Below are 16,352 nucleotides of genomic sequence, written 5' to 3' on the forward strand. Positions count from 1 at the left end.
CTTTTTCTTTCCATTTTCCTCCCAGCTTATACAAAGAATCACGTGGACATCGCAACGCAGGGCTGGTTCATCGGGCTGATGTGTGCCATAGCTCTCCTGGTCCTTATTCTGCTGATAGTTTGCTTCATTAAAAGGAGCAGAGGCGGGAAATATCCAGGTAAGAGCATTGCATGGCAATTGTTCATGCTCATGATTTAAACATCTCCAGGCTTCTAGGGGCTAATCAAATTGTATTGCTCTCAGATAGATGCTTGTGATTACAAGGGCTTTTCTTTCTCTGTAGTGGGAACACTATTATTAGCGGGAAGCATTTCAGTTAATTAAAGGTCAGGTGAGGGCTCTATGCTGTGCAGGCTTTAGACTGCAGAGCTGGATACTCCTGCCACGCGTGACCCAACTCTGCAAGTTTGCTCGTCCTTATCTAGAAAAAGATCTTTTCAGGCAAAAATCTCATTAAATTTTTTACAAAGCAAAGATAAGGCTTAAGAAAATTCACTAATTAATACATTTTCTCTCACTATCTGGAGCACCTGTGCCCTGGTGCCACCACAGCAGAGCCCTTTGCAAGCCTGTGCAGGTTTTTTTTACCAAGTTAATGAAAAGCTGTACTTCACCCCACAGGGATTTCACAAAGACAACCTCAACGCCAGCTGCTCTTACTGTCTTGTAAAGCTTTTACCTTCTGTACTGCTTCTTAACGTGAATGTTGGGGCTGTGCTTGTTTACAGTACGAGACAATAAAGATGAACATCTAAATCCTGAAGACAAGAATGTAGAAGATGGGTCGTTTGACTACAGGTATGTGTCCCTTGGCATGTGCACCCACCTCTCCCCATCAGCCCCACTCCAGCCATCACAGAACCTCACCGCGCTACCCCTCCACGTAACCGCCGCACCGCGGTGCCACACAGCCTCTTAAATTATTTCTCCCACCTTCCTCCTCCTGCCTCCTTCCTTCTGCAAGTTCTCTACCAAAGGAACCATTTCCTAAAATCCTGGAAGAGTAACTAGGCTGCGAGGATGCTGCTGAGGTCTCCTCCTTTCCCTGTCTTAGCCTGGGAGGATCAGTCCAGGCAGCGAGAGGGACTCTGGTGTCAGCTACCCAAGACACAGCTCTCGCCAGGTGTAGATCAACCTTAGTGACACTCCTAACACATAAAATAATAATAAATCAAACTCTGAAGCAGCCTAAGGATATTTCAGGTATATCACCCTATAGCTCAGCCTCTCTCCTACCCCTAAGAGAGTATCCAGGGGAGAAATGCCCAAAGTTATGTTTGGATCAGCCCTGGAAGCATGCAAGAGTACTGATGTGGGGGGCTGCCTGAATTCCTGCCAAGGCTTTTCTGTAAGGTCCCCAGGCAAAAACTCTACAGAAACACCCTTTGAGGGCTGCAGCACACAGCCTGGCAGCGGTTCTGCTAAAAGCACCTCCACTCAGCAGCTTTCATGCAAAATGCCATCCTTTGAAAAGCAGCAGCACATGTTTTTACTCCAGGAAAACTCCCAGGATATTTCAGAAAAGGGCAAGTGCTTTCCCAAGCCTGCTCACATGCAACGCAGCACTCGCAGCTCTGCCACTGTTCATGGTTGTCCCCAAGGAGCAGGTAACGATGTCAGGTCTCATTGGATTGTCCCCGCTTGGCAGATGATGGGGATGTATGGCAGCACACCCAGCTTGCCCTTTGAGCACCTACAGTGGGCTTTGTTTTTCTTTAAAAGAATCAAAATTCACCTTTCCATCTGAGCTGGATCCAAAGCCCAAATACGTTAAGCCAGGACTTTTTCTCCTGACTTCAAATTGGGGGTTAATTAAATCCCTTGCATTGCAAATTGAGGTAGCAAAGATAGGAAGAATTTATTCACAATTAAGTAAGGGATTTTAGAAGACACACGTGTTCCACCAAAGCCTTTAGAAGAAGTAAAATGAATCTATCTGCCTGCACACAACACATAAATGGAAGTAGAACAACTGCAGCCCTCAGTACAATCACATTTATATTGTTAGTGGCACAGTAACTCTATTTCAGTAGCGACTCTTGTTCTCCAAAGGATGCTGTAAGCCCAAAGCTCCTCAGTCTTCTGCTAGCATGATATAGCATATAAATACACCCCAGCAGGAGCCAGAATAAGGATGGTCCCTTCAGATTCCCAGCCAGGACACAGGGAACAGCAGAGGAGAAATGAGCTCAGCCTGGTCCTGTTGCAGGTTTTGCCCCAGACCAAACACATCTCTTCCCAGGCATGATTTTACAGGTTCAGGCAATGTTCCTTGTACAGATAGAAACCAAAACTGCATACTACACAGCTACTGTCCATACTGTGACCAAAACAAGTCCCCTTAACGCTCTGAGTCATGATAGGGAATTCTCTTGGTTCCCAAATTTGTGGGATGGTGTAAATACCATGTAGCAAGACTGAAACATCTCATCACCCAGGAGTTACCCACACACAACCCTGCAGGCTCAGCTCCATCACCTGGATCTCAGACAAGGTCTCCACAGCCGAGCTTCTGGCAGTACGCACTGATTTCAGAGATCTCCTTCTCAAGAGTCCGTTGAGATGGTTGCAATCAAGACCTCCTCACCCCCATTACTCCTAAGGCATTGCCAGGGACCACTTGCCTTGCACAGAAAGGAAAGCAAGCTCTTGGCATGGCTGGCAGCATTGCAACAGTCAGCAATGCTGTATTTACTGCCCAAGCACCATCCAAGGGGCATTGCCTTCCAGACAGCAGGAAGGAATGGGGTAAATCCTTCATCCTACTACACAGCAGCTTCTGCTTAGCTAAAGCTTCAACTGTTATTGACGTCACCAATCCCAAGTCTGCAAGCTAAAGGGAGAGGTCAGTAGAAGAGCAACAACCAAGCTGCAAGATGCTCCTGCATTTTCAGTCACACTGTCCCATGGACTAGACAGGGGAAAAAAAAACCCAATAAAACACAAACAACAACAAAAATATCCCAACAACCCATCAATTTTTTCCCCCTCCTTCTGAGGAACAACAGATTTCCTGGGAGAAGTAATAGGAGGCTTCCCTCAAGGAGGCAGAAAGGAAGGTGAACCCAAAGGATTGGTATGAAATGCTGTTGGCTGATTAAGATTCAAAATGATTGCAATGCTAGGCTCAAGGAGGGTAGCAATTAGTATCCCGAGTAAGGACAGGAACTGAGCTGACATGAGTTCTTCATTGGTTTCCCTCCCCACCTGCACATAGCATGTCTGATATGCTCTCATCATATCTCACGTCCTTAATGCCCCGTGCATGCAACTTTCAAATCTCTGCAGCCTATAATTAAGAGATACTGTCACATCTTTCTGTTCCACTAACAGAATAATGGTTTTCCTGAGCAGAGGCTAAGCTGAGAAGCTTATTTTCAAAGCAGGAGACCATTATCCTTGGACAATGTTCTGTGCCAGTGACTGTGCCTCATTATACCAAATGTTTAAGTTGCACATGGGGGAGTTGGTTGGAAACTCTAGATGCTGAGAAGGGAAAGTTGAGTGGTTTTAGGTTCTGGGCTCCTGTTCAGATTCAGGACAGTGTCCTGTGGCACAGGTTACACCACGCAGGCAGTGCTAGCTCACCTGGAATGGACCATCTCAGCAGACATTAAGACAGGAGGACATAGAGCCATCCTCTGAGCCTTGTGAGGGGAGGAGAGATCTGGAGCAGCCTGGGAAGGTGCAGGTGTCTCAGTAGATACCACGAGGCTGGTGCATGACTATATCATGGAATCCTAGCAGAAGGTTGGACATGGGAAACCAAGTGACCCATTCACTTGGTCCTCAAACTGCTGTGCCTTGGTCCCCAGCAGTGACCGCTGTTCCCTACAGCCACTTGCTAATGGACATCAACCACAAACCCTTTGTCAACAACCTGATGGCAAACAGCCCACTGCTCACCATCCTGTGCCATCCACTCCTGCTCTGCATTAGCTTTCTCGGGGAAGCCAATGAGGCTCATCCAACTCTGAACAATTATACTGGCTCCATTTGGTATAACGAGGCAATTAACTCCATGAGGAATGCAGAGACATTTCTTTTCTGGTTTTTAGCACTGCCCCTGTAAATGCAGACCTCATCATATCTCTCTCTGATCAGGCTCTTTCTGCTTCTCTCTGTTTTATTCCCATTCTTTCTTCTCCTTTTCACCTGGTCTATCCACATGGACCATGAAGGTCTCTTGAAAGGTAGGACCACGTGCTGCCAGAAGTCCGGCACATTTAGCTTTTTTTTTGTTTTATTTTCCTTCCTTCTAGCTATTTATTTCTTTATAGCTGAAACTATACCTCCCCCCTCCCTATTCCCGTGTACCCACCTCCACCTAACACATTAAACAAGACCCTTCTAACTCCTGCTGGCATCAGGGGTACCCCCATGTCCAGTGAGTTGCATCTTGCTTGGAAATGCTCCGTGGGCTGGGGGCACCCCTGAGCACCAGCCAGGCCCCCCCAGCCCCACGCTTGAGCAGATGATCCCTCCTGGTGTAGCAGGACAGGCCAAGGGTTGGACCTGGGGATGATGCCCTGGGTGCATTCAGCACCCTGATGCTGGACACCCAGGGGATGGTGGCAAGGGACACAAGCAAAAGAAAAACCCCAAACCCACTAGATCGTAACCAAACTGCCCACTCTTTGTCTCAATCCTGAAAATCCTCACTCTGGCTCGAGCCTCCCCCTCTTCTCAATGATTTATGGAACTCAGGACAACGTTTCCCAAATGGTTTTCATCTGGGTGCTCTGGTTCTCTAATGCACACATCAGCAAACCCCACAGAAATCCATTTTAACAGGGTTATATTCCATCAAGATGCTGATGAATTATCTGCTTCACCCTTCTAATGCACTAACAGGATAAATAGGACCAGAGAGAGGTAAAACCAAGGGGCAAGGTTCTGGAAATGCATTGCTGGGGTGTTTGGTGCTACAAACCCCCCATTAGGGAAAATCTGGCTCTAGATTCAGCTTTAACTGAACCCCAAACCTTGGGAAAGGATATTGCAAATGAGGGGATCTGGGTTTTGCCACTCTCTTCTTGGCATTTATTGGGCTTTCTAACTGGCAAGTCCTGCTTGCAGACTGAATTCTCTTCCTCCTCCCTCTCAGAAAGAAGCTGCTTTCAAAGCTAACAAGTTTTGTTGGTTTTTTTTTTTTTTTATTGTGATGCCAAGTTAACACAAGACCTCAAATAATTGGTTTTGCATTATCACTTAATTCACAAAATGCTGATATAAGGAAATATATATTCGAAAGCTGCACGTTGTACTGCGGGAGACCAAATTCCTCTCCCACTGTAGAGAGCTGATGCCATTAATTAAATGGCATGCAAGAGATTTAATGCCTTCCCCAACCAAAGAACATTTTGCTCCCTGGGCCCAATCAAAGTGTTTCTCGTGCTTTTGCAGGAGGCAAACACCTTTGTGTGGGCACCAACTATCAAGGGCTACAATCAAAGCCCAGTAGTTTTACCAATTTTAAGAAAAATAAAGAAACAGAGTAGAGTGCCATGCTGGGGAGTGAGTCTGAGAAGTCCCAAGCTAAAACAACAACACTAAAAAAGACAGGAATGGAGGTGGGAGGACAAATATTTAAGGTAAAAATGTGATACTTTAAGGACTATTACAGAATTTGCATGCTGGACAGATGAACTAAGGACTAGTTGATACGAAAATTCATTTTTATATATAGCACTCTCATCCTCCACACAATGTTATCTGTGTTTATGAGATACCAGCCCTTGCCCTCTAGAGAGAAAACAGCTTTTCCCTGTTTTTTGGTTTTGTTTTGTTAGAAGAGTTTCTTTAAAGAGTTGGGCTTTTTTTCCTGTGGGCCAGACTATTTATTTTTCAGTGACTTGGCTTGATCTTTCTAGTGAAAAAGAGAAAAGGATAAAGAATGGAGCAAAGAAGCTTAAATGCTCAGAAATGAGCTTGGAAAGGTAAATTCCCATGAGTTTTGGAAGCTGCACAGAACTTGGCATCCTATACATGCCCCCTCGCAGTGCTTTGAGAGCACTCCCCATTGCATGTAGCTAAACAGCTGAGTGTGTTTTTTTGCAAGGAAATCTGGAAACAAAGCTCACTAAACCAGGTTACACCAAGGTTGGCTAAAATGCTAAGAGAAATAAATATTCTAAGCAATGACAAGGAAAGGATATTTATAACGTACATCCAGTTGGACTGATCCAAGTATCGTATGTAATACAGGTTATATAAAAAAATAAATTGTTTTCTAAAAAGAAAAAAAACCACGAAGGTTGGGCTGGTAGAAAAACCAACCACAGCACCAATGGCACAGGCAGCTGTGGGTCTCCTACGTGGAGGCTTTCTCCCCACCTTCACATACGTGTCAGACACACCATGACTCGCTGTCTGCAGTCAGAGCACCCCATATTTGCGGTCACTGCTCAGTATATTTGCACACTGGATTTATTTTTGAATATCCAGACCTTGGGTGAAAGGTTATAAACCTTATTCTCAACCCTTACTATGTCTGTCTGTCTTCTGCTACCCAGCGATGAAGACAACAAACCCCTACCAAACAGCCAGACCTCCTTGGACGGCACGATAAAGCAGCAGGAGAGCGACGATAGTTTGGTGGACTATGGAGAGGGGGGTGAAGGGCAGTTTAACGAGGACGGCTCCTTTATCGGCCAGTACACGGTGAAGAAGGACAAAGAGGAGACTGAAGGCAACGAGAGCTCGGAAGCCACCTCCCCAGTCAATGCTATCTACTCGTTGGCATAACGCAATGCACTGAAACCACAAACAGCCTGAGGTGTCTGTAGTGGATGGGGGTTAAACAGCCGCCGCCGCCACTACCTCCAACAGAAACGTGTGAATGAAACCAACCAACAGTGACAAAAAAAATAAGAAAAAAAAAAAGAAAAAAAGAAGAAAAAAAAAACAAAAACAGAAAAAAAAAATGTCCAAGCAAACAGGCAGACCAGGTGGCTGCCGATGCCATCTCACCCTTAGCAAACAAGCCAACGGCAAAAACTCCCAGGGCGCGGATGGGTTGTAGCTGAAATCTGGGCTGAGCCAGAGGGGTTGGAGGAGGAGTGGGATGCTCGAGCTGCACCCCAGCTTCGGGGCTGGCCCCAGCACCCAGAGCCAGCCCAGAGGGGCCACCACGGGCTTGGCCACCCAGGCTCTCCGAGGCTCTTTTTGTTCTTTTGGGAGGGAGTTAAAAATTAATCTTTTTAATCTTTACAGGAAGGTTCCAGATAAGATGGGGAGGGGGAAGAAAGGGAAGGGGGGAAAAAATAAATTAAAAAAAAAAGAAAAAAGAGTTTTGGGAAGGGAAGAGGGGTGAGCAGGGCCTGGGCAGAGCAGCAAGAGCAGCATAAATGCATGAAAGGAGGAAAGTGGTGGAACTTTGGGTAACGACACCACAGCACTGTATTACTGAGATGTCCATCCTCATGGCAGCACCTTACCCATAGCCTCTCCCAAACTAGTCAGCGCCACAACCTCCTCCCTGAATGATCAGGCAGCACCTATGCAAGGGAGAGCAGGTCCCCACCACTTCCCTTGGCACTGTAACTCACATCAGTGCTGAGCCTCCATGGTCCATCCCCCCTGCAAAGCCCATGGGGAGGTCACCCGCCATCCCCATAGGGTTCCAGAGCATCCTCGGGGGACAAGAGGTTGCAGAAGATCTTGTAGGATTTGTGGAAGGACAGTCAGGTGCCACTCACCCTCCGAGCCCAGGATAACAGCATTGCCTGCCCAGGTCACTGTAGGCAAACCATTTTGGTTGAGTCTTTGCTTTGTAAGAACTTGGGGGCAAACTTCCCCCAGACCATGTCTGCTTTTCTTTTAAAGGCAACTCCATAAATCTTATGTAGCAAAGAGGGAGTGGAAGTAAGACCAGTATTAACAGAGGATGAGGGGACCAGAAATCACTTATTTTTAAAAATCAAAGCCACCCGGTCAGGATGGGAAGCACCTGCTGGGATCAGGTGGAGGATCCCCTGCCATCACCCTGCACCACAGCTCCAACGGCTCAGGGACACGCGTCCCTCAGGAGATACACGGCAGGACCTGATGTCCACGTCTCCCCCAGGCACCAGAGACGAGCCAGATCGACAGTGTTTTCCACTAAACTCCCCTCCTCATTTCTGACAGTGGCCTTTCCCCATCTCCATCAATCAACCTGAGCGAGACCCTTCCAAGAACGAGCGCCTGCACCGTGGGACCCCCCCGCTCCGCTGTCTTATTTACATATCGAGACAACACGCGATTTAATTTAACCCCTTAACACACTGTAACACAGCGTCTCGGATAGGAGTGCTCCTTCACATGCCTTACACAGCTTCGAACTTCCCTTGAAGTTTAATAAACTGATATTATCCCCCCACCGCTTACGCGCCCCTAACGCGATGGTCTTCGATCTGCAGTAGGAGTAGGATGCCTGGGCAGCTCTCCCAGCTGAGACAGCATGGATGGATCCTTGTAGAAGGTAGAGTTTTATAATAGACTGTACTTAGTGGCCAATGCCATGTGTATTCTCCCACTTCCTGCACTTTTGAAACCAAAGGTACCTTCGCTGAGAGAGAGATCGGATTCCTTCGGACCGTTTCACAGCGGTGAATGATGTTAGGATGGATTTTTCTTTCATTTCATTTTCTAAGGAGGATGGTTGGTTTTTTGGGGTTTGTTTTTTTTTTGTTCAGCATAATGGATTAAATGCAATAGGATTAATGCAGTTATTCTTTTAGCTTTCAAGCTGGTTTGCTATGAAGACATATTGCTAACGAGAATACTTGTACTCATATGGATTGTTGAGATGGACTTTGCCACATTCTTTAAGCTGCTAATGGCACAAATATCCTGCGCTTCAGGGAAGAGCCGGGACCTGGTCAGCACCCACGTGGCACCTACTGCTGGATCACAAAGAGAAAACAGCAGAGAGCTGGATGCAAACTGAACAGCAAAGGAGTTACCATATGAGCTAAGGAGGGTTTAGGCTGGTGTTAACGGGAGCCCCCAGAGCTGGGGGTGTTCCTCCTGCCCTGGGGCAGTGCAGGGATGTCCTCTCTCCACCCCACAGGAACCCATCTGCCGGGTCCTCCAGCCGCGTCATCTCGCCGTACCTCTTGCTCTGTTACATCAGTGTAAAAGCCTTCATACAACAAACCTATTCCTACTGCTGCCGCTCGCCACCGACCCGGTTTTAAGGAGAACATCTCCCAGTCCATTCCCAGGACCTGCACCAATTACATTCAGTTTTTAAGCAAACACATCAGGCCAAATGTAACGCAGCCCTTGGTCACAGGGATAATCGTTTCCCAAGCCTACTGCTGTCCTTACAACGTTGAGTTTGCGTAACTTCTTGCCCAAGCACTGGTGGAAACGAGGAGACAAAGAAACTACAACCTCTGCTGTGGAATAAGCCTCTATCACCAGAGCTGGGCATCCTCATTCACACCCAGCACACCAGATCCTCACTGCTTTGTGGACCAACCTCTAACAGGGACCACAAGACCCTTGGCTACCACCAACACCTCCAAACCTCAAGAAAGTTGGTCAGGCGTTACTGGCAGCAGGATGCTCTGTGTCATGTATCTGTATAATGTGCCATTTGTATTAAAGCCTGTATTTCTGTCCTGTCATGATCCACCCTTCTACTGAGCAAACCTTTTAGCACCCATTTGGAAATGGAGAAGCGTTTCACCCTTTGCCCACAGCACGCCTCAACAAGCAGGGAGGGAAAGAACTGGACCCAGCCCAGTTAGTCCTGTCCTAACCCCAAAAAGTCTTGAAAAAGCAATTAAAGTCCTGCCACCACATTACTTTAAGTAACCAGAAATGGAAGATGTCTGCAGAGGGTCTGGTGGACAAACAGCTTGGTGTGAGTTACTTGGAGTCTTGCATTGGCTTGGTGTAAAAATGACTTAAATATTATAAGGTAAAGTCAAAATCTTTTTGAAACTTCCCCTAGAGTTTCAGAGCCCAAAGAAAATTCTCACTAAGTTCAAAATTCATCATGAGCTTAACATTTTTTTTATTCCCTTTAATAAATATTCAGTAGATGTTTGCACATGAAGTTAGTGCAAAGCCCTCACTTGCTCTGACCACCAAAATCACTGCAGCTCTGACAGGGTGACCCCATGCCACCCCAAAACACAAATGTGAGGGGAGACACCCCCCAGAAACAGCCAGGGCCAGTTTGCACCCACCCCAGCCCCACGGCCACGCTTCTGCTGAGCCAGTGTCCTTTGAGCACTAGGAGATGAAAGGACACCCTGCACAAGGACCCGTGGTGCTCAGGGGTCTTGCCCACCCACCTCTGCCTGTTTTGTTGCGCACTGTGCCTGTGGTTGTGTCTGCCTGTCCCCACTGTCACCCCTTCAGAGCTGCTTTGCTTCTCCATCCCTAGCTGTCCTTCTCCAGAGGGGACAGGTCAGTCACCTCAGCTCCTGCTACCTCTAGTGTAACCCCCAGGATCAGCTCCCCCCAGCCCCATATCAGCCACCCTCTGCTCCAAGGGCAGGACCCTTCCTCAGGGGTTGGTCTCCATCACAGGGGTGACCATCCCTCTCTGGGGTCTGCACAGCCTCTCAGGTGCATGGCACACTATGACGTTTTCTTTTGCAGAAGATACATCTTCATAAAGGGTTTAAATTAGGGGCCAACACTTAATAAATAAATAAAAAGAGAAAGAAGAGCCAGACTCAAAATCAGGTGTTCTCAGAAGCTGAGGAAAAAGCAGTTTGGATCCAACTCCCAACTTGCAAATGTGAACCTGTTTCCAAAACAGACTCAGCCAAAACCTCATCCATGTTCTGGAGATGGATCCAGACTCTGCCGGCTGCATCCGAGCCCAGGGACACAGCCTGGCCCTCCCCGACATGCAGCCTTTTGCTGTTTGGAGCCCTGCACATGTACAACATTGGACACGAACCACAGGAGCCCAAGTGTGGGACATGAGAGGACAGTTGCCGTGTTTACATGATATTGAGGCTGCTCCTGCTCTCCCTCAAGCGATGCTGCAGTAAGAGACAGAAAAGCAGCGAGAAAAATCAAGTTTTCTTACGAGTCCTGAAATCCTGCTCCCAGAAACACCATCAGTCTGTCCTGTCTGGACACCAGGTCATTAAGTCCTCACAACACACCCCCTTCCAGCATCACCTTCTCAGAGGTGACAGACCCCAAATCCATGTGTTACCGTTACTTCTGACCCAAGAGATCAACCTGTCGATGAGGAGCTGCAGCTCCCGCCACCGTCACACCGGGGAAGCAGGATGGGTGTGAGGGCAGAGCCGTGCAGCATCATCCATCACCAGAGCCATGCCTGACCTGGCACACAGCCCTCGCGCTGCTCCAGCCATGCCACCAACCATCCTGGCAAATCCCAACACCTCTCCTGAGCGTGCAGGTCCCAGCAGAGCCACGACTTCAATCTGCAACGTAACGTCCGTCCTACCAGGCTTAATCGCGTACTAGCAGCAGATGATTTCAGTTAAGCAATAACAATAAACAAACCTTGTCAAAAAAAAATGAAAAAAAAAAGAAAAAAAAAAGACTACATTCTATTTCTTGCACTAAGACCTGTTTTATTAACGAGAATAATGATGCTTTTCTGGTCCTAACAAAAACCCTACCGCATCAGTAGCTCCCCCTTGCCCAGCAGCGCCTGTCTCTCCACGTCCTTCTCCAGTGGGCATCGGGCTTTGGTTGTCAAACACAGTGTAACCCCCCCTGTCAAACCCACAGAACAAACTCCTCCATTGCAGTACAGAGTTTTCAATGTTCGTTCCTCCTCCTCACATCAGAAAGAAAGTATTGGACTGGTTTTTGTTTTTCTTTTAATTTGTAAATATATCGCCCTCCATCCATCCTCTCTGTAAAACCTCCTGGTTGTTCTAAAGTATTCTATGTATTTATTTTACTTTTTCTTTTTTAGCAAAAAAAACACCACCTTTGTGTTAACCCACTTGTTCCAATGAGAAATGTATAGCTGAAGCTGTAAAATTAACAGTTTACAGTCAAAAAGATTTATGGACTACAGAAAAAAAAAACAAAGTTTAATATAAGGACTTATAAACCGACTGCATGAGAGATGAAAGAAGGCCAAAATACTCAGATATCATTTTTTTTTTGAATCACTGTAAAAAGAAAGGACTGGATTTTTTTGTATAAAGAACACTAAACATATAATAAAACATTGTTCAAAACTCATGCTAAGCCTGCAATTCCTTTCCATCAGCTTTCAAAAGGTAAAAGCTGGTGCTGCTGCTGCTCACCAAACATGTGGCCCTTCACAGTCTGTGACACCATTCTGGTCCCCAATATCCCCCAGCTTCACAACCTGCCCCAGGAAGGCAAAGGATGTTCCCCTGAAACCATCCCAAGGGGCAGCATCACTCTGCCTGAACACCACTGTGGAGACACAGCACATCCCTCCAGCTGGTCAGGGCTTCTGCTGAAGACAATTTGACCAATCGGTTTCAAAGCCTCAGCATCTCCTTGCAGAATCCCAGAATTGCCTGGACTGGAAAAGCCCTTTAAGATCATCAAGTCCAATCATGAACCCAACACTGACCAGTCCCTGACTAACCCATGTCCCTCAGCACTATGTCTACATGACTCTTCAATCCTTCTAGGGATGGGGACTCCTCTAGGCAGCCCCTCCCAATGCCTTTGCTGCCCTGCTAGACTGTTTGTTAGCCTGTGGTTTATCTAGGCAAAGCAGCACAAGCCCTGGGCCAAGACTAACAGCAATAAGACACTGTGGATGCTTTTGTTTTCAGAAGCATCTCCCAACAGCCAGGTGCAGAGCTCAGCTCAGCACAGGACCATGAAAGCAGCAGCCAGGGTGGTGGGACAGGAGCAAACCCTCCAGCACAGCCCCTCACCCTCCAGCTTGTCTCACCACGGCCGTTCCGCGGGCTCAGGGCAGAGGAGATGGTTCCCAAACCCCCTGAAAGCTCAGGGCAGCAGTTCTGCATTTCTGCTGCTGCAGCACAGCACGAGAGGTTGGCGTGAGGATGCAGAAAGGGTCCAGGGAGTGATGGGTCTTCACTCCTGTGGGAATGACCTGGCACAGGCAGGACAGCTCTCCCCACTAGTGTTTTTATAATCCCCCTGCTCTGGGTGCTCTGGCATCTCCCACCCACAGCCAGGAGATCTGCTCAGCCGCAGGAGATGCTTCATTCATTAACAACCTGGTAGAGGCTGAAACACGGGAGCAGCTCAAAGCACTGGGACGAGCCCACCAGAAATATCCCGGGTGAATGGGGCAGGCAGGGAGCTGCAGCGTGGGCACATCTCACTCCACGTCACCCTTCCAGGCAATGCCACTGCCCGACGACAGCAGCACACAGGGAGGAGAGCCCATCCTCCAAGGGGACAGAGAACACCTTTGGGACTTTATCCCACGTCCTGTCTGTCTGCCAGGCGAGCGCTGTGGAAGCTGGAGAGTTTAACTTCTCTCCCAGCTGTCAACGGGGTTTAAATAATTGCATGTGGCTGCCAGCACAGGAGAAGCATCAGGGGAACCACTCAATATTTGCTCCCAATGACCTGGGCAGGAGCACATCACTCCTCACAAAGCCCTCACTGACTGTCTCAGAGGCCAATGAGGCCCCAGTGCAGACAATGGTGTCCTTTCCAGGTGGAGAAACTGAGGCACAAAGGAGTGATAGATGCCCAGTTACCTGGACACGCTCACGATGCTGGCTTGGCACGTTTGAGACACCTTGTCCTGGCAAACAGCAGCTCTGCATCCTCACCAGTGCCAGCTGCAGCATGAAAACCCTTTGGAAGCACATGATAGAGACAGGAGAAAGAAGCTTCCGTGGTCCAGCAAATACACAGGAGCATCAGGGTTTAACCCAACTCCTCCCTCCTGACCCAGCACGTCCTGGCAGATGAGCGATGCCTCCCTCCAGGACCAATCCTGCCCTCTCCAGCCCCCGAGGCTCTGAAGTGCTCTTAACAGAGGCTCCCTGGTGCAAAGTCTTGCCGAGAATGGGCTGAAGGAAGGGGGAAAAACACCAGAGCCTATTTGGCTAATGAAGATGTAATTGCTGCAGCCCTCGGTAATAGGATGAAAGTATTAATGCTTCCTGCTCCAGTGCCACGGCGGGGGCTTTATCCAACCCCTCCCCACCACTTACTTGAACAGCAGTGAGGGAGAAAAGAAAAAAGAAATTATTTTTTTTTTAAAAAGCACTTTTTGCCCAGTGTAGGAGATCTCCCCAGTGCAGACTGGGGCGATGGAGGCACCAGCCACCCTCAGTCGCTGCCCCAAGGAAGGATGAAGAAGGAATTGGACTTAACCCTTAACACAGAAATTCAAGGTAGCTGGAACCCATGGACCCCTCCAACACCCCAAAGCCACCATTTCCTACAGGAACCCACAGGGCTCAACGTCCCAGCCTCGCAGAGAGCTGTGCTTCCATCATTCCCACAGGACACACGGCGAGCGAGCAACAATGAACCCATCCTCATCCTCGCGATCGATACGGGGGAGACACGCACGCATTAGCACTCATCTCTTTTTATGGCAAGATAATGACACCCACTTCTTTCCCTGACCTCTGCCCACCCGCTGGGACAGTGGGGCTGGACTGATGTCGACAGATTGCCTCCAACAACCCTCCTCCTCCTCCTCGGAGAGGCAGCTCCAGCCTATTGCCCATTACCGTGGCTAAGAGCCATCCGCTGTCGGCACTGGGAATATCCAAGGGAGCCCTTATGGAGCTGTTTCCTCCCCCAGCTGCTATCGCTGCAGTCTCAGAACACGTCTGCACTTGGACAAACACCCGAGAGGTCACCAGTGTCCTTGTCACCTGCGGAAAGACCCTTGGCTGGTAGCAGAGACACAGAGGAGAGGGGGCAGAGGGCAGGTCCCCATCCATCAGGGATGGAGCTCGTCATCTCTCTTAGGTTTCCCTCTGTATGGTCCCTCCATTAGTCCTTTGGCTGGGGGTCAGGATCCAGCCCCGCTTTTCCTTTCTATCCAGCAAAAGCAAGTGGAAAAATTATGTGTAAGCACATATTAATCCAGGTGAGGTCTGCAGGAAGGGCCGTGCCTGGTTTCTCCCAGTCTCACCCCAAAACAGCAGCAGAGGACAGGGTGAGGTGAGGGGAAGAGAGGTGGGACCAGCAACCATCATGGGCACTCTCCTTCCTGCACCCATTTTCTGGAGGAGTCTGGACCGCTGGAGCTTTGCCAATCAATAGAGATACTAATGCCTTAATTACTCCTCTGTAATTGCAGACCATTAACCTGTGCAGAGCCCCAGCGCCCATTGATCTTCTTACATCATTAACAGGCCTGGGCTGGAGCTGGGAGGGATGGAGAGTGCAGGGTGGCCCATGTCCTGCTCCCAAATCCTCCACTTCCCTCCTCGTTGTGTGGATCCCACCACTCCCACCTAGTCTGGCAGCGACCTGCTCACCAGCAAAACCTCACACCACGAGGGTCCTTCACACCTCATCACTTGGCAGTGATGGGATCATAGAATCCCAGACTGGTTTGGGTTGGAAAAAACCTTAAAGCTCATCCAGTCCCAACCCCCCTGCCATCAGCAGGGACACCTTCCACGAGACCAGGTTGCTCAAAGCCTCATCCAACCTGGCCTTGAACACTTCCAGGGAGGAGCAGCCCCAGCTTCTCTGGGCAACCTGGGCCAGTGTCTCACCAGGATGGGCAGTATCTCTTTCTCCAAACCTCAGTGCCTGCAGGATATCACAGAAGAGGTCCTGGAGCATCTCTGTCACATCTCATAGCACCACTCCACCTGGACAGACCTCCCCAAAGCAGTGAGAAAACAGCAAAGATCTCATGGCCACAGATATTCACTGGGAAGTGCTCTGGGTGCAGCCTCACAGGGGGCACAGCTACTGTTTTCAGGGTGCTGCCAACATGGGTGAGTCCACCCCTCAGCTTTGGACCTCAGCAACAGCCAAAGGTGGTTCTTGCACACCCAAAAACCCAAAGCTGACCCAGGCTGTGATTCCTGTCCCCCTCAGATGAACATCTGGCAGTGTGCAGAGCCACCCTCTTGGTCACACATCGCCGTGAGGAAACCCCATCCTCCTCAGTGCAGCGTGGGCTGGGCACCACCTACAACAGACACACTCAGCTTGATGGAGCTTCCCAAAATTTTGCTCTAAAGCCGTGTCCCCAGCGTGCACACAAGCACGGTTACGGGGGTATTTATACAGATACACACATATAGGCATATTTATAGATATATATATTTATATATATATATTCAGGCACAGGGGTGTGCATACAGAAACACACACCAGCTGCACAAAGGTGGGTGTCCCTGTCGAGACACCCCCCAGCTGGATTTAATCCCTTTCCTGCTTCCACCCCACAGACATGGGCT

General features: G+C 48.7%; 1 protein-coding gene across 7 annotated transcripts in view; it reads left to right on the forward strand.

Annotated features, from left to right (window-relative positions):
* Positions 1 to 6,881, forward strand: part of NFASC (neurofascin) — a 53,933-nt gene extending 47,052 nt beyond the window's left edge. For 3 of the 7 annotated variants that reach the window (XM_010163639.1, XM_010163640.1, XM_010163638.1), the window contains 3 exons: positions 26 to 157; positions 729 to 798; positions 6,516 to 6,747. In XM_010163639.1, coding sequence (XP_010161941.1) covers positions 26 to 157; positions 729 to 798; positions 6,516 to 6,747 — 434 coding nt within the window. Of the gene's footprint in view, positions 1 to 25; positions 158 to 728; positions 799 to 4,181; positions 4,194 to 6,515 lie in introns of all 7 variants that reach the window. The other 4 variants (XM_010163634.1, XM_010163637.1, XM_010163636.1 and 1 more) reach the window with 3 other exon arrangements.
* Positions 6,882 to 16,352: the final 9,471 nt, after the last annotated feature.

The sequence above is a fragment of the Antrostomus carolinensis genome, unplaced genomic scaffold (assembly GCF_000700745.2).
Source record: "Antrostomus carolinensis isolate BGI_N321 unplaced genomic scaffold, ASM70074v2 scaffold14652, whole genome shotgun sequence".
Classification (NCBI taxonomy): domain Eukaryota; kingdom Metazoa; phylum Chordata; class Aves; order Caprimulgiformes; family Caprimulgidae; genus Antrostomus; species Antrostomus carolinensis.